The 26518-nt window shown below is 47.4% G+C and overlaps 1 protein-coding gene across 9 annotated transcripts in view; it reads left to right on the top strand.

Annotated features, from left to right (window-relative positions):
• LOC146870562 (ADP-ribosylation factor-like protein 8A) overlaps positions 1 to 26518 on the top strand; it is a 557139-nt gene that overhangs the window by 319863 nt on the left and 210758 nt on the right. For all 9 annotated transcript variants that reach the window (XM_085643154.1, XM_085643149.1, XM_085643152.1 and 6 more), the window contains one exon: positions 26167 to 26247. In XM_085643154.1, coding sequence (XP_085499280.1) covers positions 26167 to 26247 — 81 coding nt within the window. The remainder of the gene's footprint in view (positions 1 to 26166; positions 26248 to 26518) is intronic.

Below are 26518 nucleotides of genomic sequence, written 5' to 3'. Positions count from 1 at the left end.
CAGATAAAATAATAAATCATGAAAAAAGATTCTGTTCTTTGCTGAGTCTCCTTTATGAGAAGCTGAGTAATGATAAAAATAAAATAGAAAGTACTTCTGATGTTAGAAATCTTTTAGATGTATGTTCTGGATGTACACAGTTTACACAAAATTTCCAGCAAGATGCACAGGAATTCTTGATGTATATCCTGATGGTACTGGAAGATGAAGGAGTAGAAGTAGAAAATGTATTTGGTGTCTCTTATAAATGGGAACATTGTTGTGATAACTGTATGAACACAAGCAGTAGTAATGTTGATTCTGAAAGGTTCATATATTTACCATTACCAGAAAGTAAAACAGTCTCTTTTAGTAAATTAGTTAAAGATGCTAATCACAACATGGAATGTTCTAAATGTAAATCTGAAATGTTGTCAACGTTATTTTTAAGGAAATATGGACAGTATGTAATTTTAATGGTACAACGTTGTAGAGCTGATGGAACAAAATTGGAAACTTTACTAAAGAAGTTTGTTGGTAATCAATTATCTATATCTGGAAATTTTTTTGTAGCAGTTGCAATAATTTTTCATGACGGTCCTTCTATAACTTCTGGTCATTACACAGTTTATCTTAAATGTGAAAAAGGATGGACACTGCGTAATGATTCTCAATTGATTTTCAAGCAACGTTTGCCTTATGATTTACCCAATTGTTACTTAATTTTTCTGAAACCCAAATTTTAAATACTAAAATCAGCATCGGAAGAAAGCATTATTTAAATTTTAAAGGATTAAAATTGGATATTTCACTCAAAAAGGATTTTAAACTTACCATTTGGCCTCAAGGAAAGGTAAAACAAACAATTGTGGACTTCTTTGACAGATAATATTTTGGAAAATGTTCTTTTGCAACAAGGTTTACAGATGTTATTTCTTGAAAATTGTTAATGTACTTAAAAGGTATTTTTGACATTTCTATTAAGGTATGTTTTGGTGAGGATACATTTGGGGCTTTTTGAAACAATCTTTCAGATAGTTGTTTTTTTTTTTGCCCGCTGGTAAATGATGAATACAATTGATTTTACTATTTTCAGTGAAAATCAAAACATTCTGAAAACAGCAAAAAAAGGGCAAAAAATTGCTTTGCTAAATATGAAAAAACATGTACTGTTTAATACAATGTATTGTTGAATATTAATACTTTTTTTCTTTTTTTCAGAACTAGAAAGAAAATTTAGAAAATGTAATTCAGTTTCCTTGCAAATAAAAAAAAACATTTATTTCTAAATAAGTTACTTTGATGGTCAGGTAAGTTTAACATATCTGTATGTGTCACTGCTTTCGTTTCTTGCTTCCTTTTCTTCACCTCTCCTTACTCTGCTTTTCTCATTTCTCTTCTCACTCTCTCTTCCTGCTTTACTACTCTTTTGTAACTCCCTCACTCCTTCTCTACTACTCCCCTACCTTTACTACCTCCATCACTAATTTTTCATCCATGTTTCTTTCTCTGTATCCATATGTCCTAGTCTTCTTAACTGCCTTACTCCTTCTCAGTTGTTTGCTTTCTGTCTCTGTATCTGTCACTCTCTATTTGTCTGTTTTACCCTTAATTTCCTTAACATCTCTGGGGCAGATTAACAAGGCCTCTGCGCCACCACTATGTCACTTTTCATAACGTACTGGTGGCGCAGGGTTGCGCCTCCATATTTACAAGGAGAGGCTAAGCCACTCTGTGTGTCTTTTCCTCTCCTTGTAAATACAGCCAATTCAAACGCAGCACTAAAATGAGCTATTATCTTTTTTGATAGGTTTAGGGTACCTATACGTAAGTACTGATGCAGAGTTTAAAGTTGAATAGGAAGACTCTCTTCCCTTCATCTGTGAAATGTACACCATCTCTTTTTTAATTACTTTGCCACTCCCCTCTTTTTGTCAGGGAGTCCCTGAAGGTTTACTAAAGTAAAAAAAAATGTTGTTTTTTTTTAAAAAAACCTCATTGGGTGCGCGCTGGGTGCGCGCACCCCAAAAAAAAAATTGACAAATAGATTCAAAAAACAAGTTTTTGTGTTTAGATTTTAGGTGGCTCTAAAAAGAGCCCTCGAGTTAATGTAGGGACAGAGGAAGAGAAAAACAAAAAAAAAAATAACAAAACTATCCAGAGGTGTGTAAGAAGGTGAAGGCACCATCGCAGAAGAAGTGCTCGGCTGAGCTGCCGAAGATGTGCTCGGCTGAGCTGCTGCAGATGTCGTCGGCTGAGCAGATGGAGGGTTTGCTCCAGAAGCTTGACGAAAAGTCACAGAATGCATTTTCTCAACGTGCCTCATCATAGTGTGAATACTAAAAGAGTACTTCTTATTAGCATTCCCACGTGACAAGATGCGGTGACAAAGTATGCAGGTGACCTTTGGTGCATTTACCTTCTTTTGTCCCTCAGGAAAAGTGAAAAACTGCTATATAAAGGAGTCTTTCTGCTTCCTCTGCCTCTGTTTCTCAAGAGTGTCCTGCTCACTCTCAGAAGGTGGCTGGTGCTCTGCCATTGTCTCACAAAAACAGAGTAGCTCCTTCTCCAAGGGAATCAGAACTAATAATGAGGGGAGTGGGTGTAGTTGTGGAAGAATCTGGAACTGAAAGTACTTTTAACCAATGAAAAGTGATGTTTCTTGATCACATGACTTGCCATGAGGGGATTGGGTGTGGTGTTGAAACAATCTGAAACTGAAAGTAATGAAAACCAATTAAAAGTGTTGTTTTATTAATCACATAACCCGAGGTGCGCGCACGGAGCAAGCTCAGAGCGCGCACCGTGCAATTACGCATGCGCGAACGCATACGCGCGCATGCGCATAAGTATTATGCACGTACGTAACACGCATACGCAGCACGCGCGCATGCGTGAATGTCAGCGCACGTACTCTACGCGTATACGCCAGTGTAGCGCGTGGAGCACGTACGACGCACGCATGCGTACGTACGCATGCGTACTGGGTGCGCGCTGCGAGCGCGTACTAAAACGTACGTATGCATACGTATATAACGTACGCATGCGTACACAAAAAACGTACGCATGCGTACTAGGTGCGCGGTGCGAGCGCGTACTAAAACGTACGTATGCATACATATATAACGTACGCATGCGTACACAAAAAACGTACGCATGTGTACTAGGTGCGCGCTGCGAGCGCGCACTAAAACGTATGTATGCGTACGTAGATAACGTACGCCTGCATACATGAAAAACGTACGCAAACATACTAGGTTCGCACTCAGTGCGCGCACCCTAAAAATTTATAGAAAAAAAAAAAGAAATAAAGTGGACATAAGTTAATAGAAGATATTAACTATGCTGTTCAACTTTATCCAAATTCAAAGTAAAAAAAAAAATGACCCACACAAAATTAAAGGATACAGATAATTTATAAATGTATATATAGGGACATTTTTGTAAAAGAAATATTTAAAAAATATATTAAAAAATTCTAAAATTAGCATTTAAAAAACCTTTGAAATTCACTGAAAAAACCATAGGTTTCACACACGTTATAATTAGGAATTAGCATTTAAAAAACCTTGCAAATTCACTGAAAAAACCATAGGTTTCAAACACGTTATAGTTAGGAAATAGCATTTAAAAAACCTTACAAATTCACTGAAAAAACCATAGGTTTCACACATGTTATAGTTAGCTGGACATTTTACTCGTAAAAAACCAATGAAATTCCCCTGTTATAGTTAGTTCAGCTAACTATAACTCGCGCGCCCGCAATCCACTGCTGATGACGTCGCATATTACATCACTCATGACATGGTCAGTGACATCACTCATGACATCACTGATGACATCTCAAATGACATCACTGATGACATCACTGATGATGTCATCCATGTGAAAAATTAGCACATCTTCTCACACCCTAATATAACTTTTGATACACCAACTCAAAATGTAAGAGTTCAATTGTCAAAACTATACATACTGCAATACCAATAACTACATACCCACTTATTAACTCTTAGGTCTACATACACCTCCAATCATTCAGCTGTACAGTCACTCATACTTACAGTCACTCCATACAAAACTATCTTATGCATTTATACACCTATATAGACACTCACACACCACCAATCATCCATAGAGGTACTCTCACACCTAGTCAGTCATGCAAATAATCACACTCCCATTTACTCAGCTATGCGGTTATACACACTCAAGTTCACTTAGTCATAAAAATAGTACCACATTCTTACCCTCTTATAGAATCATTCATACAAGCACACACTCATCCATACAGTCACTTTCACAATCACACACTCTCACATCTACCCACTTATATACTCTTACACGCATATATACTGCCTTTCACATATGTAGTTAGTCACAAATGTACCACTGAGATATGCATTCAATCCCTAACACACCCATACATACACTCACTCAACCATACAGTCCATCACAGATGCACTCTTAAAACCATGCACCCATAGAAACACCCACTCACACATTTATGCATAGAGTCACACACACCCTACCCACACAAACACTCAGGAACCCATACAGATACTGAGACAAGCAATCAATAACTCATATACACACTTATATAGGTATTTACAAAACCATGCAGCCACTTATACACCAACATACAGACACATACAAACATTTACACAGTTTAGTCACTAGTATGCAGTAAGATACATTTAATGACTCACTTATAGAGTCAGTTACGTACCACAGAAAATCATCCATTTACACACTTGTACACCCACTCATTCTTCAACAGGCCTTTGCCTATATATATTAAACATATTAAAATTGTTCAGAAACACATACTCAAGGGATGATGTCATCAGTGATGTCATCAGTGATATCATTTGAGATGTCATCAGTGATGTCATGAGTGATGTCACTGACCATGTCATGAGTGATGTAATATGTGACGTCATCAGCAGTGTTTTGCGGGCGCGCGAGTTATAGTTAGCTGAACTAACTATAACGGGGGAATTTCATTGGTTTTTTACGAGTAAAATGTCCAGCTAACTATAACATGTGTGAAACCTATGGTTTTTTCAGTGAATTTGTAAGGTTTTTTAAATGCTATTTCCTAACTATAACGTGTGTGAAACCTATGGTTTTTTCAGTGAATATATATATATATCTATATATATATATATCACAACACTGCAATGAAGCATGGTGATTGGTTTTGAGCATACTGGTTTGATGCTCAACCTGGAAATGGGTGCCTGGGCATGTTCTCCATGCAAGCTGCATTGCAGCATGCATGGAGAATGGGGAATTTGCGCATGACTGGTTTAGGCTGTGCAAAAGGGCCGACCAAACAGTCATTGAACACTTAGAGGTGGGCAATCCGTTACTCCCCTTTCCTGCTTCAAGAGCAGAGCAGCCCGCCCGCCTGCAAAGGAAACATAAAATGATAATAACTAAAAGTTATTTTCATTTTAAATTTCCTTTACTTTTCACTGCTCAAAAGCAGTGGGGCGATGGTCCTCCGCCATAGCGGAGGGGCCGCCACTGCAGAAACAAAACTTAGCTCCAAACAAGTCTGATAGTCTTTTTAAAGGGCCTGTCCTCCCATTTGGGCAGGCCACGTCGTTTGACATATAACGTTTCACATCGTTTGACATATAACGTTTTGCCACAAATACTTTCCTATCCCTCTAAAAAAACACTCACATACATCAGAAAGAGAGAATGCAAATTGGTTATCACATCCTAACAGAGTGTTCCGAAGGTTTTTGCATTCTGTTTCTTTACGTTCAAGCATTTATAGTGGAAAATAAATGAACCAAATGTATCAAAAACAAGAAAAAATAGTACTGGATGAGTGACTAACTTCTGACATGGGCAACTTAATATCTGGCAGTGTGCATCCATCAGCGCCCCTGCTGAACAAGATCCAGTATCACTTGCTACACATCTCTGTGTCTCTGAACTCAAGAGCACCCAGCGTCCCCCTGATGTATATGGGCCACAATGCTTTATTATTATTATTATTATTTATTATTATTTATGCAATTTTATATAGCGCGGACTTTGCCCAAAGGTGTCGGAGCACTTTACAAAAGGACCAGTTACATTACATAAGAAAAATGTTACGAAAGTATATGTTACAAAAGCAAATGAGATACAAGAAGAGGTATAATACAGCAATAGATGGCAGTCACTCACAAACACAATAGGATGACACTTGTACAGGCAAAGAATACAAATTTACAATAGAAAAAGAACTTCCATGGGGGACTTGAAAGGGTATGTATTAGTTCTGGAAGTGTCTCTGGAAGAGAATAGATTTGAGGTCAGTTTTGAAGGTCCGGGTAGAGGTGGTGGTATGGAGCTGTGGCGGAAGAGAGTTCTAGATTCTCACCACATTGCCTGAGAAGCATTGAGCAATCGATCTTTCCCTTTTAAAAGTTAGGGGCTCAAGCAGTAGTTTTTCCGCATTACGAGACAGTCTAGAGTCTCCAGAGATTTTCAGTTTATTCATCAGGTAGCGAGGGGAAGAAGTGTGCTAGGCTTTGTGGGTGATACAGGCAGTTTTGTAGATTGATCTTGCCTCGATGGGAAGCCAACGGAGGGAAGACAACAAGGGTGTGATGTGGTCACTTCTTTTGGCCCCAAAAATAAAACGAGCCCCTAAATGGAGAACAGATTTAAGAGGGGAAAGGTGCGATTTGGGGAGGCCAGTAAGAAGAGAATTGCAATAGTCCAATGTGGAGAGAACCAGCGATTGGACCAGGGTTTTAAGGTCTTGCTCCGGGTAGAAGTGTTGAATCCCCCACAGAAGGCGCAGTTGGTATCGAGCATTCTTTGCAATGGATTTGATGTGGGAGAGAAGATTGAGCCTTTTGTCGCGTACAACACCAAGGGATTTTGCGCTGTCGACAACAATAGGTTTTCTGTTAAGTAGATTCAGCTGATCCAGCCAAGATTTAACTGACCCATAGATCACTCATCTGAGGAACATCGTCTGGTTCTACCTTGATGCATAATGTCACGTGTTCCCATGAAGCATATCATGTCGTGCTCCCATAATTATCAGTGGCGGCCGGTAGTTTTACCATGGAGGAGCCGGGGTCATACACGCATACATACACACTCACTCACACCCATGCATTCACACACAGGCAGACATGCACACACACACAACCATTCCCAGCACTCACTAACAAATAGACATACATACACGCACGCACGCATGCACGCACTCACTCACCAAACATAGAAAAAATATATAAAACGTACCTTCACTGTAGAGAGGAAAGCATCGGAGGTCCCAGGAGGGTTGGGACTGCTGCCTCACCTCACTGCCTGACCTAATGTCAGTCAATGAGGGTGTAAGACCTGGGGTCACCAAGCCCTAAGGGGGTAACGTGACTCGAGCAGCGGGGCATCCAAAGGCTTATGTGTAAAGCGACCATACAACACACTCATCTCCTGAAGCAGGAAACGCGCACAATAAGGGACGCCACACAGTAAGGTTAATGCAAATGACTCCAGTTTATCTCAGCAGTCAGATGTAAAAGCAGTTCATTAGATGGCAATGGCGTTACTTGAATACATTAACATTTGCCTTTCCAGCATTTCATGATGGTGCCATAGGCGGTACCTGGGTACATCAGCATTATATTCACCAGCGATTCACTAAGAGGCAATAGGCCACATCTGTATACTTTAGCATCAGCTTCGTGAGCCCTTCTGCATAGTTTCACTAGTGTTACCTGGCGAACCTGGGGGGAGCGGTAAACACAGCGGTTAATCTTGGCGCTGCGCCCCTCCCACCTCTAGTGTTTCGCTCCGCCATGGCACCTCGCGCAGCGTCTGGTAACGATCAGCACAGTGAAATAGAACTGGGCACCGTAGCGCCACCTCTGGGAGCTATTAGCGACTCAGGGCACACTTCGCGGGCTTACCGCTACTCCTGTCACCACTGGCGCTTCAGCTGGAGGTCGCAGCGCTACTCGAAACAGTCAGGCGTTAAGCGCTTTGGAGCAGAACTGGGAACATAGCGCTACTCGTAATAAGCAAGCATGAAGCACTTTTGAGCGGGATCTCAGAACATAGCATTACTTGTAATAATCAAGCGATAAGCATTTCTGGGCAGACCGCAAGAACACAGTGCTACTCGTAATAAGCAAGCATTAACCACTTTTGAGCAGGACCTCAGAACATAGCACTACTCGTAATAAGCAAGCATTAACCACTTTTGAGCAGGACCTCAGAACATAGCACTACTCGTAATAAGCAAGCATCAAACACTTTTAAGCAGGACCTCAGAACATAGCACTACTCGTAATAATCAGGCATGGAGCATTTCTGGGCAGACCGTAAGAACACAGTGCTAATCGTAGTAAGCAAGCATTAAACACTTTTGAGCAGTTCGTGAACCTTCAGCGCTACTCGTACTTAACAGGCCTCAAGCAGGTGGTCTCCTGATACGCGGCAGTCTCAAGGAAGGGGGGGGCAATCCCTCGGAGGGGAATCAGAGTCTCCGATGCACAGAGGGAATCCCACAGAGGGGATCCAGAGTCTCCGAGTGCGGTGCAGCTCCCGGTCGCTAGGGGGCGCACCGGGTCCTTCCCAAGCCTCCCGCACGGCCACGCTACCTCCCAGTCCCCGGGGGTTACCTTGATCTTGGCGTCCGAGGAGTCTCACTGCGGCAGGCGTTCTTCGCCGCTTCGGGCCCCACAGGTAATGCGCTCAGCGACGGGGGACGGTCCACAGCCTCTTACGACTCCGGCAGCGGCGGCGACGGCAGCGACTGGTCCCCGGGCTTCTCCGCGGGCCCCGACTCACTGAAGGGCAACCTCTGGCCTCTGGGCCGCGGCGGTGAACGCGCTTCTGGTCCCCTTACCGGGGGGGTTGACAAATTAAGCGTGATGACTACGGGCTCAGCGCTCAACGTGGGACTGTCACAGGGGAACCCAGGCCAGGTTAGGGAGCGCAGGGGTCACAGCGCTAGTACCTGGTTGATCCCCAGACGTCCAGCATTCAATTGTACCTTGAAGTTTCAGCATTCAGTTTTGTCATGAAGTTTCAGCAATCGGTTTCAGCATTCAGTTCTGGCATGAAGTTTCAGCATTCAGTTCTGGCATGAAGTTTCAGCATTCAGTTCTTGTGGCGCAGATGTCACTGGCGCCCTTGGGGGATTCTGTTCCTTGGGGTTAGGGATTGAGTTGGTGACTAGTTCCTTCCTAGTCAAGCTTAGCAGATGGCCCCTGGGTTCTCCTATCACTGGGCTAGATCAGTGGGCTGTACAGGATCCCTCACTCACTTAAAAGGCAGTACCTAAGTCTTGTCACTTTCAGAGGCATAAGTCCCTGGCTAGGCCCTACCGCCTAAACTCCTGCGTGGATTTTCCCCAGGTCTGCTTTACTCCCACTGGCCAACTGACTAGAAATAGTTCCCTCCCTCTGTTAAGTAGCCCTAGGTCAGGTGACCTCTATCCAAGGCGGCAAAAGTCAAAACCACACCTCCCTTCTAGAAGGTTCCAGCACATTCCAGGAGCTTCCCCATTCTACCTATGAGACAAAAAAGGCGGGCTGGTGTTGCAACATTGTTATGGGTTCCAGCCAGCTCCTGGCAGCTAGGGTGCTACTAATGAAGACCACTCTGCAGTAGCAGGGGCCTGTGGCAGCCATCTTGGGAGAAGGGAGCACCTGCACCTTAACACTGATTGGCAATGAAAAGGCACCCGGAGACCTAAGTCCAACATAAAAATGAGGGTGGAATAAATGAGGCACGATCAAAAATAGATGGGGAGACCACCCTAGGGCTGACAGGTCTAACACGCGTCCCCCCCAGCCGAAAGAGGGGAGAGCTACCCAACCTCTAGGGAGTTCTCATCGCTAAGGCGGAAAAACCTGGAGAGACCGTCAGCATTGGCGTGGTCAACTCCGGGCTGATGTTCCACCCGAAAGTCCATCCCCTGTAGGGAAATGGACCACCTCAGCAACTTGGGGTTTTCGCCTCTCATCTGCATGAGCCAGCGAAGGGGCCGGTGGTCGGTCTGAATGAGGAAGTGAGTTCCAAAGAGATATGGCCTCAACTTCTTCAGAGCCCAGACCACCGCGAAGGCTTCTTTCTCAATGGTGCTCCATCGCTGTTCCTGAGGGAGGAGTCTTCTGGAGATGAAGGCCACTGGTTGATCTTGGCCCTCGGTGTTGAGTTGCGAGAGCACCGCACCTATGCCGTGCTCTGAGGCGTCTGTCTGTACAATGAACTCCTTACTAAAATCTGGAGTTGCGAGTACTGGAGCGGTACACATCGCATGTTTCAGCATCTCAAATGCCTCCTGGCAAGCAGCTGTCCATATGACCTTGCGAGGTTGCTTCTTTGAGGTCAACTCTGTCAAGGGGGTTACGATGGTACCATATCCCTTGACAAACCGGCGGTAATACCCAGTGAGGCCGAGGAAAGCTCGGACCACTGTTTGGGTCTTGGGGGGCTCCCAAGCCAAGATGGTCTCTATTTTGACCTGGAGGGGTTGCACCTTACCTCCGCCCACCAGGTGTCCCAGGTACACGACAGATCCCTGTCCAATCTGGCACTTGCTGGCTTTAATTGTTAGGCCAGCGCGTTGCAGCGCCTGCAATACCTCCTGGAGGTGCTGCAGATGGTCCTCCCAGGTGCTGCTGAAGACAGCTATGTCATCCAGGTATGCAGCTGAGAAGGACTCCAGACCAGATAGTACCTGATTCACTAACTGCTGGAATGTGGCCGGAGCATTTTTGAGCCCAAAGGGCATCCCTCGGAACTGAAAGTGGCCCTCGGGGGTGGAGAATGCTGTCTTCTCCCTTGCTCCATCGGCCATGGCAATCTGCCAATATCCGGATGTCAGGTCAATGGTGCTGAGGTACCAGGTTGCTCCCAGCCGGTCCACCAGCTCGTCTGCTCGTGGGATGGGGTGAGCATCTGTCTTTGTGACAGAGTTCAACCCCCTGTAGTCCACACAGAACCGAAGTTCCGGTGTGGTACCCGGTGGGGACGCTTTCGGCACCAACACCACCGGACTAGCCCACGGGCTGCTGGAAGGTTCTATCACCCCCAGCTCCAACATCTTGGCTACCTCACGCTGGACGCTATCCTTCACTCGGTCAGAGAGGCGGTAAGACTTGTTCTTCACCGGGGGGCTGTCCCCTGTGTCCACATCATGGGTACACAGATGAGTGATTCCAGGCGTGAGGGAGAACAACGAGGCAAACTGTCCCAGGACATGGCGGCAGTCCCTCTGTTGCTCTGCGGTCAAGGATGGGGAAAGGACTACACCTTCTACCGAACCATCCTTTTCCTGTACCGCTAGAAGGTCAGGAAGAGCTTCACTCTCTTCCTCTTCGCTCCCATCCGTCACCTTAAGGAGAGCAAGCTCTGATCGCTCATGGTGTGGCTTCAGGCGGTTGATGTGGAATACCCCCAGGGGCTGTCGGGGGGTCTTTAGATCCACTACGTATGTGGTCTGGCCTCATCGCTCCACAATGTCATACGGGCCAGTCCACCGGTCCTGAAGGGCACAAAGCTCCCCAGGTTCCATGACCCACACCTTCTGTCCAACGTCCAACTCGACCGTCCGAGCGTTGCGGTCGTACCACTCCTTCATAACGGTCTGGCTAGCCTCTAGGTTCTCTGAGGCCGCCTTCCACAGCTTGGCCATCTGGCTGCGGAACGCCAGCATGTAGCTGACAATGTCATGGGGAAGCTTCTGCGAAGTCTTCTCCCACCCCTCCTTTACTAAACTGAGGGGACCCCTAACGGGATGGCCATAGAGCAACTCAAACGGGCTGAACCCGACTCCCTTCTGCGGTACCTCCCGGTAGGAGAACAACAAGCAGGGGAGGAGGACGTCCCATTTACGTCTCAAGCCCTCTGGCAGGCTCCGGATCATTCCCTTCAAGGTTTTGTTGAAGCGCTCTACGAGCCCGTTAGTCTGGGGGTGGTAAGGAGTGGAGAACCGGTAGGTCACTCCACACTCCTTCCACATGGCCTGCATATAGGCCGACAAAAAATTTGTGCCCCTGTCGGACACCACGACCTTGGGGAATCCCACTTGGGTAAAAACCCCCAACAGTGCCCGCGCCACCACCGGTGCAGTGATGGTCCTCAGAGGAATAGCCTCTGGGTACCGAGTGGCGTGGTCCACCAAGACCAGAATGAACCGGTGTCCCGCTGAGGTCGGAGGGTCCAACGGCCCAACAATGTCTATCACGACCCTCTCAAAAGGGGTCCCAACCACCAGGAGCGGTTCCAAAGGGACCTTCAATTTAGTCCCAGTCTTGCCACTTGCCTGGCAAGACTTACAGGTCTTACAAAAGGTGTCTGAGGCAATTCTCATCCTGGGCCAATACAAATGTGGGACCAACCGCGCAAAGGTTTTGTCCTGGCCCAGATGTCCGGCTAAGGGTATCTCGTGCGCTAACTCCAGCAGGAAGGCCCGGTAACATTGGGGGACCACTATGGCCCTCGAAGATCCATGTACCGGCACCTTAGGCTCACTATACAGGAGATCATCCTCCCAATACACATGATATCCGCCCGCCTCCCGACTGGCCACTTGGGCTACGGCCTGTCGCCGCATGCCTTCAAGCATGGGGCACGCCCTTTGCGCCTGACAAAATTCCTCCCGGGTAGGCCCTCCTTCCACATGCCAGTCGGCCTGGGTCGGCAAGTCCCCCACGGGAACGACATCCACCTCTGCGGACTCCGGGGGCACCTCTGCGGCCTCCCCATCCATCTCACGGGGCATGTCCTCTACCACCTTCTCCTCTCCACACTTGGCGTTGGGTTGGGCCATGATTCCAGGCTCCAACCCGGGGTGAGTTCCATGCCGGGCAGCCATGGACCGCGTGACTACGCAAGTCCACCCTGGTAATCCCAGCATCTCGGTGTGAGCTCAAAACTCTACATCTCTCCATTCGGTGTGCTCCAGGTCGTTCCCTAGCAAGCACCCCACAGGCAAGGCAGGGCTCACCGCAACTCTCAGTAGGCCTTTGACTCCCCCCCACTCAAATGGAACACGAGCCACGGGATAGTGACTCACACTGCCGTCAGCCAACACGGCCGGATGGAACTCCTCGGGGACTACTTGGTCTGGGGACACCAGCCGCCTCACTACGGTGGTCATGCTTGCACCTGTGTCCCTCAGAGCCTCCACCTCCTCCCCGTTAACTCTCACCCTCTGCTGATATTTAGCAGTGTTCGGGGGCAGGGACACTACGGGGACCACCTCTCTATCCCCGAGTGAAACCAGGGTCAGGCCTGTCCACTCCCCTTCCCTATCTAAGGGCGGCTCCACCCCAAGCGCTACTCACCCCGGGGCTCTTCCCGCCCGGTGGGGCTGGGGGTCGGTTGCGACACTTGGGATCTCCTTTGTAGTGTCCAATCTCCCCACATTCGTAGCACCTCACAATCCTTGGCTGCTGACTCCTGTCAGGGAAAGTGGATTTTGTGGAATTGGACGGGGGTGGGGTTCCTACTCCTTTCCCAAACTTATTTTGGGGGCCTTTTGAGAACTCCACCTTTTTATCTCCCCCCTCTTTCTTCTGGGGGAAACCCTGTCCGCTTTTCGAGCCATCTCCCCCGGGGCCCTTGTGAGACACCCGGGTGCTCACCCAAATATCTGCCTCCTCCGCAAGCTCACGGGGATCCGTTAACTTGCGGTCCACCAGATGTTGGCGCAGCTCTGGAAAGCACTTATCCAAGAGGTGCTCCCGTAAAAAAAGATTGTACACCCCTTGGTAGTCCTGCACCTCGCTGCCACGCACCCAACCATCTAGTGCCTTATGGGCATAGTAAAAACAATCCACCCACGTCTGTGTGGACAGCTTATGGCTGCCACGAAACTTCTGCCTGTACCTCTCGGGGTTAAGACCAAACTTCTTGAGTAAGGCCTCTTTCATGGGGGCATACCTGACCTGATCCGCCTTGGCTAAGTATAACAGGGTGTCCCTGACATTGGGAGGTATATAGCGATACAGGCCCCCTCCCCAATTGCTCTCGGGAACCCCATGGGCGGTCAAGGCCACCTCGTATGCCTCCAACCACTTGGCAATATCATCCCCCACTGTGTAGCTGGCAATGACTTCTTTGGGTAAATAAAATTTTGACTCATGGAACTCTCTTGGTACGCTGCCACCATTGTCCTTATTGTACGCATTTAACTGGAGGGCGCGCAGCTCCAACTCCTTCAGCTGAAGCTCGTGCGCCAGCTTCTTTTCCTCCATTGCCCATCTCTTGTTTTCTCTCTCTTGTTCCAACTTGGCCAGCTCCCATTTTAACTGCCTCTCCTCCCTCCTGTCCTCGTACTCCTCTGGAGACGCGCTCCTTCTAGACCCTGTCCTACTACTGGCCCCAAAAGTCTCCCTGGGGGCACATTTTCGGACATATCCACATTGAGTATGTCTAGTACTTCCTGGGCGCTCTCCTCCTGAGGTGCATCTGGCGCCTCCTGTCCCTCATCCTCTCTCCCATCTGGGTGGGCCTCCACCCATGCCCTTAAGGCGGTACGGAGTTCCGGTCCTTTGGCCCTCCGCACCCCAGGCACCCCCATCCCCTGCCCGAATTCCCTCAGTTGCCTTACAGTGTACCCCTCGAGGTCGGCTAACCAGAACTCCATCGTGACAGGTGGGGACCTAGATACTAAGGAACAAAAACTCTAGGCTATGGGTGACAGTTGCAAGCTAACCAGGATTTTACACCCTCAGTCTGGACAGTGGAATGCAATCAGTGCAGTAATAACAGTTGCAGAGCTTCAATACAATAGGCGTTTAATTGTGGCGCCCTCCGCTTCACGGAAGGGTGCTGTATGGTCACAGGTCCTAATCCCACCGCTGCCACCGATGTAAGACCTGGGGTCACCAAGCCCTAAGGGGGTAACGTGACTCGAGCGGCGGGGCATCCAAAGGCTTATGTGTAAAGCGACCATACAACACACTCATCCCCTGAAGCAGGAAACGCGCACAATAAGGGACGCCACACAGTAAGGTTAATGCAAATGACTCCAGTTTATCTCAGCAGTCAGATGTAAAAGCAGTTCATTAGATGGCAATGGCGTTACTTGAATACATTAACATTTGCCTTTCCAGCATTTCATGATGGTGCCATAGGCGGTACCTGGGTACATCAGCATTATATTCACCAGCGATTCTCTAAGAGGCAATAGGCCACATCTGTATACTTTAGCATCAGCTTCGTGAGCCCTTCTGCATAGTTTCACTAGTGTTACCTGGCGAACCTGGGGGAGCGGTAAACACAGCGGTTAATCTTGGCGCTGTGCCCCTCCCACCTCTAGCGTTTCGCTCCGCCGTGGCACCTCGTGCAGCGTCTGGTAACGATCAGCGCGGTGAAATAGAACTGGGCACCGTAGCGCCACCTCTGGGAGCTATTAGCGACTCAGGGCACACTTCGCGGGCTTACCGCTACTCCTGTCACCACTGGCGCTTCAGCTGGAGGTCGCAGCGCTAATCGAAACAGTCAGGCGTTAAGCGCTTTGGAGCAGAACTGGGAACATAGCGCTACTCGTAATAAGCAAGCATGAAGCACTTTTGAGCGGGATCTCAGAACATAGCATTACTTGTAATAATCAAGCGTTAAGCATTTCTGGGCAGACCGCAAGAACACAGTGCTATTCGTAATAAGCAAGCATTAACCACTTTTGAGCTGGACCTCAGAACATAGCACTACTCGTAATAAGCAAGCATTAACCACTTTTGAGCAGGACCTCAGAACATAGCACTACTCGTAATAAGCAAGCATCAAACACTTTTGAGCAGGACCTCAGAACACAGCACTACTCGTAATAAGCAAGCATCAAACACTTTTGAGCAGGGCCTACGAACATAGCACTACTCGTAATAATCAGGCGTTGAGCATTTCTGGGCAGACCGTAAGAACACAGTGCTAATCGTAGTAAGCAAGCATTAAACACTTTTGAGCAGTTCGTGAACCTTCAGCGCTACTCGTACTTAACAGGCCTCAAGCAGGCGGTCTCCTGATACGCGGCAGTCTCAAGGAAGGGGGGGCAATCCCTCGGAGGGGAATCAGAGTCTCCGATGCACAGAGGGAATCCCACGGAGGGGATCACGAGTCTCCGAGTGCGGTGCCGCTCCCGGTCGCTAGGGGGCGCACCGGGTCCTTCCCAAGCCTCCCAGGGAGCAGGGGGGTGAGTCCCAGGCCTCCGCACGGCCACGCTACCTCCCAGCCCCCGGGGGTTACCTTGATCTCGGCGTCCGAGGAGTCGTCACTGCGGCAGGCATTCTTCGCCGCTTCGGGCCCCACAGGTAATGCGCTCAGCGACGGGGGACGGTCCACAGCCTCTTACGACTCCGGCAGCGGCGGCGACGGCAGCGTCGGGGCCCCGGGCTTCTCCGCGGGCCCCGACTCACTGAAGTGCAACCTCTGGCCTCTGGGCCGCGGCGGTGAACGCGCTTCTGGTCCCCGCGCCGGGGGGGTTGACAAATTAAGCGCGATGACTACGGGCTCAGCGCTCAACGTGGGACTGTCACAGGGGATCCCAGGCCAGGTCAGGGAGCGCAGGGGTCACAGCGATAGTACCTGGTTGATCCCCAGCCATCCAGCATTCAATTGTACCTTGAAGTTTCAGCATTCAGTTTTGTCATGAAGTTTCAGCAATCGGTTTCAGCATTCAGTTCTGGCATGAAGTTTCAGCATTCAGTTCTGGCATGAAGTTTCAGTATTCAGTTCTTGTGGCGCAGATGTCACTGGCGCCCTTGGGGGATTCTGTTCCTTGGGGTTAGGGATTGAGTTGGTGACTAGTTCCTTCCTAGTCAAGCTTAGCAGATGGCCCCTGGGTTCTCCTATCACTGGGCTAGATCAGTGGGCTGTACAGGATCCCTCACTCACTTAAAAGGCAGTACCTAAGTCCTGTCACTTTCAGAGGCATAAGTCCCTGGCTAGGCCCTACCGCCTAAACTCCTGCGTGGATTTTCCCCAGGTCTGCTTTACTCCCACTGGCCAACTGACTAGAAAAAGTTCCCTCCCTCTGTTAAGTAGCCCTAGGTCAGGTGACCTCTATCCAAGGCGGCAAAAGTAAAAACCACACCTCCCTTCTAGAAGGTTCCAGCACATTCCAGGAGCTTCCCCATTCTACCTATGGGACAAAAAAGGTGGGCTGGTGTCGCAACATTGTTGTGGGGTTCCAGCCAGCTCCTGGCAGCTAGGGTGCTACTAATGAAGACCACTCTGCAGTAGCAGGGGCCTGTGGCAGCCATCTTGGGAGAAGGGAGCACCTGCACCTTAACACTGATTGGCAATGAAAAGGCGCCCAGAGACCTAAGTCCAACATAAAAATGAGGGTGGAAAAAATGAGGCACGATCAAAAATAGATGGGAGACCACCCTAGGGCTGACAGGTCTAACAGAGGGAAAGCAGCAGTCCCTTACTCGTCACAGAGTAGGGAGGGTCAGTGAGACTGCTGACCCCCCTCCACTCATTGACGAGGTGTCACTGATTGACTGTCTGCCCTGGGCACTTTAGGGCTCAAAGCTGAAGCACCCAGGTCTGAGGCAATTAGTGACGCTTCCCCTCCTCACTATGGGTAAGGGCTCGAGGCACTTATACCAGGCTAAGGAAGTCACACAAACACAGCTGTGAATTCCGCAGCCTGCCAAAGTTCAGCTCAGGCAGCCAGGAGCCTGTGCATTTAGTGTGTGTCTAGCTCCTGCTGTCTGACCTGAACAAGAAGAGTGTCTGCCAGGCTGACCTTTGCTAAGGTCTTTCAGACGATCTTCTTGCTGGGAAAATGGGGGGGGCGTGGTCCCTCAGCCCATATGGATGGGTCCCTGCTGATGAATCTGTAGACTAAAGGCTTGAGTTTAGCATTAAAATACCAGTCTGCACTTTCCACTGGACTAAGTGAATTACCTACCTGTGGGTGCTGTGTCTCTGTTGAAAAGCACAAATATTGTTGATTAATAAAATGAAATTATACTTTTAGAACGTATTGTATAATGTACTTGATTTTCTGAAAATTTCGTAATATGTTTTACGCCATTTCCTTGATCTATGAGCACATAGTTTATGGCGACAAAACAACTTTGATTTTCATTGTTTATTAATGATCTTGGCTCCTACTTCTCATCTGGAGGCCGAAATTCAGACTCTACTGTTCTCCCATCCTTCTCAGACACACAAGATATACTACCATTGTCACCTTCATTTGTTAACCCTATGCACCTTGCCCTCTACCTTCATGACTGAGATCCCCACCCTGGACTCAACTGACCACTCCTGTACTCATGGGCTCCTTGTCCGTGCCCCACAAGTACTAAATTTTTTAATTCTGCATTATGAAGTGATTTGCCAAGAATCCTTGTGTCAAGCTGGAAGCTACAATTGCAACACACATCATCTGCCTCTTCAGTCGAGAAATGAACCGCTGATTCCTGGTTCCTTCATAAGTGCATTTATGTTTGAGTCACACTCCATCCGCTCACATCCCGGAGAGTATTATTCCTTAATTTAAAGAAATAAATGATGTCATTGATGTTAATAGAAGAGTATGAGTCACACAATAAAAATACAATTATTAACCCACACTGATGCAAGCAGTGCCAAGGCCGTGAGTCTAGCCTGATGTTAGATGACATCATGTAAGAGAATCTGATCCTACATTTATTGCATTGATGTATTCAAAATAAAAAATATATATTTATGCAGCGGTGGTGAATACACTTACCTTTCTCTACTGGCCGCCGCCGCGATATTCTCCGGCACTGCGCTGCTCCTCTGCTACCGGCACTCCAATCCCCAGGAGAACAGACTCCCCACGCAATCCCAATCCTGCTCTCATGCTACTACTCCCAGCATGAGAGCAGCGCTGGGATTGGGTGGAGCAGACGGGTCTTATGCTCGAGTAGGGACTGGGAGACTGTGCCATGAGCACTGCGAATATCTCCAAGGAACAGCCTAGATGTCCTAGATATCGAAGTGCACATGTCGGTTTTGCTGGCCGTGGACGGCCGGCCACACTGAAATGCACATTCGTCCTCACCCTGCTGCTGACGTGACATTGTCCCGCCCCACCCTAGACTTGCGGATTGGAAGTAAAAAATAAAATCATTTTATTTTCCTTCTGCCTGCTGAATTTTAGCAGCCGAGCGACTCTCCTCCGCCATAGCGGAGAAGCAGCCCTTGATTTTATGACTAAAGCTTTTCTCTCATAACTCCAATAAACTAGAAAGATTGTGCATGTCTGATAAATAACTCCCCAATCCACTAAAATTAAATGTCATCATCACAGAGCACACAGCTAAGTTGTCATGCAATACTAACTCTATTGTCAGTGAAGTAGCAAGGGTGCTATTGGCTTTAATGCAAATTAATAAAATTAGCCCTCCTGACTCCCAGCTAGGTAGTGAACGACAACCATAATTGTGGTGCATTGGGCCCCCGCTACCTCTGCGCCCCACCTGCTATAGTGTTTATAACAAAGGCCCTGACCATTGCTCTCAATTGTTGATGTTTTTCTTCCCTTGTTTAGGCCCTTGCTTGTTGCTTGTTCCTCCCACTTTCCCGTCACCCCAGGTTTCACTAAAATTGCAACCCCTGCTATTCCTCGCTGCCCTAGTAACCCCTTCTCAGCTCCAGCACAGGCCTTTAATTAGCTCCTGCCTGTACTGAGAAAACTTGTCTTTGTGCATCTTCTGACCTTAAGGCCTTTTGAAAAATGAAGGCAGCATTCTGCTCACACTGCTGTCCTAGATGAAACAATGCAGGTAGGGTAAGTCTCCTTTAACCACACTGTTTGTTTTTGACTCTGAAATTTCATTCCCTATTAATAATTAAAGTGAAGGTTGGTTGGGAGGACACTGTATGGAGGCAGAAGTATACCTCACATGTAAAACTAGAAAAAGCAAGGTCTCTGGGATCTAAAAAAAAGTATTGGTTTTGCCTGTTGGGGTGGAAAGACTTCAACGCATACAGAACGCCTCCGCACGCCTCATCCTCGACATCCCCCGCCATAGACACATCACTGCCCACCTGAGAGACCTGCACTGGCTCCCCGTCAACGAGAGGATCACCTTCAAGCTCCTCACCCACGCTCACAAAAAACTCCACGACGCCGGACCAACATACCTCAACAAACGACTCACCTTCTACACTCCCAACCACCAGCTTCGCTCCGCTGACCTCGCCTTGCCACCGTTCCACGCATCCACCGAACGACCACTGGCGGCAGATCTTTCTCCCACCTCGCCGCCAAGACATGGAACTACCTCTCCATCCACCTGCGGCAGACCCAGGACCTGCTGACCTTCAGGAGACTTCTCAAGACCTGGCTGTTCGAGCAGTAAGCAGCGCCTTGAGACCCTCGCGGGTGAGTAGTCCACTCTACAAATGCTTGATTGATTGATAGTGGAAGGTAACACGGGTAGGCTGATTCCTTTTTGTGCTGTCTTAGCAGCAACCTACCAAAGCACTTCTTCTGTCACCTTCTCGTGTGCAGGTCTGGCTTATATCAGAGGCATGACCCGACCACAGCTTGCCTGGCTTGGCTCATCTTCGTTTGGGACCGTTCAGGAGGCCATGAAAGGGGCTTGAGTTGTGAACACCTGCTAAAAACGCTGCCCTGTTTCAGCTTAGCAGAGTAGGTGAATTCTGGACCTTTTAAAGATTGTAGAGTTTCTGCCCAAGTTCAAAGCTTGTTTCTTCTTCCATGTCTTTCCCCGTTCATAAAGTGTTTTTGTACAGAAGTAGGCAGTATCCTTGCATGGCTCCTGCTCATGTCACTAACTTCTATTGTAGTTTCTTTGGCCTCATTTGACTCATTTGACAACATCTCTGCTTTGGGCATTTTTTCCGTATGGATTACTGTGCCGCATCTGATTAGCTCCTTTTTTGGTGTATAATCTTACTGCACCCTGCTGTCCCTTTGGCTAGGGTGATGCTTTGTTACTGCTGATATATTTTAGTCATAACTAGAATATCCTTTGCAAGTATTTCTCTCACACTTCCTCCTCCATCACATTGGTCATATATAATCTTAATAGAACAGTACTGTAGCGTCCAATCTGGCATGTGTAACATGTAGAGAAACCTGTTTTAATTTTTTCTCTTGTTGCAGGAAAATATGATCCTTTTTAGGTCGAGCTTAGAGCCAGCGCTCATGCGCTGTTCTGCCAGACTTATTGTAGAGGAGTAGGTGAATAGAAGCTCCGCCAACTCTCCACCCATATTTGCCATTGGCTTCTGTCATTGTCTGTCATTGTCTGTCCTAAATGCTGGCTTCTGATTCATCAATAGGCTTGTTAGTCCCTCCTTAGTACTGTCTCCTCTACATTTGTCACCTCCCATGGCAACTGACCCCTTTACTTCAGTTGTTACATGGTACGTGTTATTTATACTGGGAGCACTATTTTCTTTAATGAGGTTCTCCTACTGCAGGCACGACATGCCTTCTTTACACTCCCCTCCCTCCCCTTGTCCGTGCCTTCTCCCCAGCCTTCCCGTTGTCCGTGCCTTATCGTCCTCCCGTTGTCCGTGCCTTCTCCCCCGCCCGCCCTCCCTTCCGTTGTCCGTGCCTTCTCCCCTATTGTCCGTGCCTTCTCCCCTCGCCCTCCCATTGTCGGTGCCTTCTCGCCCCCGCCCTCCCATTGTCCGTGCCTTCTCCCCACTCCTGTTGTCTGTGCCTTCTCCCTCTGCCCCCCTCCCTCCCTTTGTCTGTGCCTTCTCCCACATCCGCCTGCCCTCCCTCCCGTTGTCATGATGCCTACCATTTGTAATCCTATATGCTCGCGTAAATGCGAGACCTATTGCATTGCAAATGCTTGTTTAAAAGAATGGTACCACTGGCTTTAAATTACTGTGAGCCAAGACCTAGTTTAAACACAAAAGAATTACTGCAAACATAAACAAGCAATGGCAAAGCCAATAGGTCTCACCTACGCAAGAGCTATTGTCTTTGCCAATATGCTTTAGCCTTGTTGTACACCAGCGTGACTGCTGTTCAGCATGGCTAAGAGTTAGTGGCATAAAGGAGAGTGTCGTGCAGTAGTGTGGAGTGTTATGGAGTGGCATAGAGAGTCGTGCACTGGCATTGAGTGGAGTGATGTGGAGTGTCATAGAGTGGTGTGAAGTGGCGTGGAGTGTTGTGGAGAGTCGTGGAGGGAGTAACATGTTGTAGAGTGGAAGGGGCTAGAGTGGAGTAGAGTATCTTAGAGTTGAGTGGCATAAAGTGTAGTGGCATACAGTGGCATACAGTGGACTGGAGTAGAGAGTCAAGGAGTGGGGTGTCATGGAGTGTTGTAGAGTAGAGTGTCGAAGAGTGGTATAAAGTGTCCTAGAGTGGCATAGAGTGGAGTAGATTGTTGTAGAGCGGAGTGGCATAGAGTGTTGTGGAAAGGCGTAGCTGTTGTTGCATACAGTGGAGTAGTGTGTTGTAGAATAGAGTGGCATAGAGCAGAGAAGATTGTCATAGAGTGGAATTGGCATAGAGTGGAGTAATGTAGTAGAGTAGAATAACATAGAGCACAGTATAGTGCCATAGAGTGGAGTGGCATTGAGTGGTATGGAGTGGCATAGAGTGGCATGGAGTGGAGTGGCATAGAGTGAAATTGTGGAGCGGAGTAGTGTGTCATAAAATAGAGTGGAGTTAGAGGGCATGGAGTGGCATAGAGGGAGTTGCGTAGAGCATCATAGCGTGGAGTACTGTCATAAAGTGGCACAGAGTGGAATGAAGTGTTGTAGAGTGGAATAGAGTGTCAGAGTAGAGTAGAGTGTAATAGAGTAGAGTGTAGAGAATCATAGAGTGGAGAATCGTGGAGTGGAGTATCGTAGATTGAAGTAAAGTGGCCTAGAGTGGAGTGACGTAAAGTACAGTGGTGCAGAATAGATTTGTATAGATTGCATTAGCATAGAGTGTATTGGTTTTGAGTAAAGTGATGTAGATTGCATTGTTGTAGAATGCAGTGGCATAGAGTAGAGTGGCATAGATTGCAATGGGATAGAGTGGAGTGGTGCAGAGTATAGCAGAGTGGAGTGGCGCAGCATAGATTGCAATGGCGTTGAGTAGTGTGGCACAGAGTAGAGAGGCATAGAGTGCAGTGGAGTAGTGCGCAGTGGTGTAGAGTAGATTGTTTCAGAGTAGAGTGAAGTTGTATAAAGTGGAATGGTGCAGGGTAGAGTGGAGTGGTGCAGGGTAGAGTACAGAGGTGTAAAGTAGAGTGGCGTAGAGTGAAAGGATGCAGATTAGAGTGGCATAGAGTGCATTAGCATAACGTGCAGTTGAGTAGTGTAGTGTTGAGTGGTGCAGTGGCATAGAGTGCAGTGGTGCAGAGTACAGCGGCAAAGAGTTCAGTGGCAGACAGTGCAATCTTGCAGAGTAAAGTGTCATAGAATGCAGTGGTGTAGAGTAGAGTGCATTGGCATTGAGTGCATTGGCATTGAGTGCAGTGGCATAGAGTGCAGTGGCGTAGAGTGCAGTGGCTAAGAGTGGTGCAGAGTAGAGTGGTGTAGAGTATAGTGGTGCGGAGTAGAACAGAGAAGCGTAGAGTTCAGGAAAGTAGAGTGCATGGGTGTAGAGAGGCATAGCATTCAGTTGTGTAGAGTAGAGTGTTGCAGAGTAGAGTATAGTGGCATAGAGTGCAGTGGTGCAGAGTAGTTGGCATAGGGTGCAGTGGAGTAGAGTGCACTGTTTTTGAGTAGCGTGGTGTAGTGTGCACTAGCATAGAGTGCAGTGGTTTAGAGTAGAGTGTCGTAGAGCTCAGTGGCACTGAGTAGAGTGATGGAGAGCAAAGTAGAATGGCATAGAGTGGAACAGCATGGATTGCAGTGGGGTTGAGTGGTGTGGCGCAGAGTAGAGTAGCGTGGCACAGCATGCAGTGGCATAGATTGTAGTGGCATAGAGTAAATTTGTTCCGAGTAGAGTGAAGTGGTGTTGAGTGGATTGGTGCAGAGCATTGTGGAGAGGCTTAGTGTAGATTTCAGTGGCATAGAGTGCAGTGTTGCAGAGTAGAGTGGCAAAGAGGCGAGTGGCGTGGTCTAGATGGGAGTAGTTTAGAGTGAAGGGACAAAGAGTAAAGTGGTGCTTAGTAGAGTGGGGTAAAGTGCATTGGCATACAGTAGAGTGGTTCAGAGTACAGAGGCATAGAGTGCAGTGGCATAGAGTGCAGTGGCACAGAGTAGATTTGCCTGTGGTAGACTGGCTTAAAGTAGAGTGGCGGAGAGTGCAGTTTTGTAGAGTGTCTCACAGTTCAGTGGTGTGGAGTAGAGTGGTGTAGAGTGTAGGGGCATAGAGTAGAGTGGTGTACAGCAAAGTGGAGTAGAGAGCAGTTGTGCAGATTAGAATACAGTGGCATAGAGTGCAGTGACATAGAATAGAGTGTGGCAGAGTAGAGTACAGTGTTGTACTGTGCAGTGGTTCAGAGTAGATTGGAATAGAGTGTATTGGTTTTGAGTAAAGTGGTGTAGAGTGCTTTGGCATAGAGTACAGTGGCATAGAGTGCAGCAGCATAGAACAGAGTAGCATAAAGTGCAGTGGTGTAGTGTAGATTGGTGAAGAGTGGAGTGGCACAGGGTAGATTGTGGCGTAGAGTGGAGTGTCGTAGAGTGGAATGTCAGAGAGTGGAATAGAGTTGCATTGAGTGCAGTGGCACAGAGTAGATTGCTTCAGAGTAGAGTGAAGTGGCATACAGTGCAATAGCATAAAGTAGAGTTTTGTAGAGATCAGTGCCATAGAGTGCAGTGTTGCAGAGTAGATTAGAGTGGCTTTGAGTGTATTGGCATAGAGTGTAGTGGCATAGAGTCGAGCAATGCAGAGTAAAGTGGCATGGAGTATAGTGGCACACAGTGCATTGGAATAGTCTGCAGTAGAGTGGTGTAGATTAGAGTGCAGGGGCATAGATTGCAGTGCTGCAGAGTAGACTGGCATAGAATTGGTGGAGAGTGCATTATTGCAGAGTAGAAGTGGCGTAGAGTACAGTGGTGCAGAGTAGAGTGGAGTGGGGCTGGGTAGAGTGCAGAGGCGTGGAGTGGAGTGATACAGAGTAGAGTGGCATGGAGTGCAGTGATGTAGAATACAGTGGTAAAGAGTAGAGTTCAGTGGCAGAGAGTGCAGGGTTGCAGAGTAGAGTGGTACAGAATAGAGTGGCATTGACAGCAGCGGCATAGAGTGCAGTGGTGCAGGGTAGAATAGAGTGGCTTAGAATGCAGCGACATAGAGTATAATGGTCAGTGATGTCATCAGTGATGTCACTGACCATGTCATGAATGATGCAATATGTGACATCATCAGCAGTGCATTGCGGGCGCGTGAGTTATAGTTAGCAGAACTAACTATAACGGAGGAATTTCTATGGTTTTGTATGAGTGAAATGGCAGATACCCCTGAAACCTATGTTTTTTTCTGTGAATATATTTATATATGAATACATATGCATGTTATGTACATAAAAGTTTGAAAAACACTAATAAAAGCAAAGCTCAAAAGACACCTAATTACAAACAGAATTGCTTCAACTTACACAAGGGCGAGACCTATTGCATTTTCAATGCTTGTTCTTACTCTTGTCCTCTGATTATTTTCTGCAGAAATTCAATTAAATATTGTGCATCATACACCCTGTATCTCACAGCATCTCTGGATTAAAACATGCAAACATTTTCTGGACGGTGTGTAGGCTGTATTAACGTTTAATATGTCTAACTTTGAGAACTCCAGAAAATACTACATATGAGAATTCACTGTCACTTAATCTCCATGTGTCTTCTTACCATGGATAAACACAGGAAAGTAAAAAGTGAACGTTCGAATGCTTGAATTACTCAGTCACTGTTAATTATTAAGGCTGCATCTTCGTTCATTCCTGTAAAAACAGTGAAAAACTTGAGGATCTTACGGCTTTGCCACAAGGCCTAGACACTTTTGGGTCATGGGTGGGTATCTTTAGATTCCTCCGCGGTTATGAGGGCTGTAAAACTGCCTTATACTGGTGTTTGCCATCTCTGTGTCCTATACACAAGGCTCGCCATATTTTGTGCAATGTCCCTGCAATAGAAGACTGCAAAATGGTGTACGGGAGCACACATTTTGCAGACAAAGAGTGATACATGTCAAACATTGTTCCAATATTTGTACTTAACTGTTACTGAACTGAGTGCTTACAAATGATTCAAAACATATGAGGATTGTGACTAATCGGGGGGACTTGTTTCTTTCAGTCTGGGCAGTTCAACGAAGACATGATCCCAACAGTAGGATTCAACATGCGGAAAATCACCAAAGGCAACGTGACCATAAAGGTAAATCTCCGCTTCCTTCATTCATCAATGCTAAGATCTATGCTGTCTGAGAAGTATTTGCAACAAGTGTGTATAGGTTTTTATATATTCTCTTATTTGAGATGTTAAAGAAAATGTGATTAGAGGAGAAATGGTGGTGATTGTCTATCTAAATTGTCACTGGAAAGATTTAAGTTAGTTTGGGAGATTTACTGGATTGGAGATGTAGCATCAACGTATTGTGTATCCCTCGATTAAATCTGGATGTTATTATCACAGGGTACATTTTCCA

This window comes from Triturus cristatus, chromosome 1_1 (genome assembly GCF_964204655.1).
Source record: "Triturus cristatus chromosome 1_1, aTriCri1.1, whole genome shotgun sequence".
NCBI lineage: Eukaryota > Metazoa > Chordata > Amphibia > Caudata > Salamandridae > Triturus > Triturus cristatus.
Note: the sequence above shows the minus strand (reverse complement) of the source record. Positions and strands in the feature narration are given on the sequence as shown.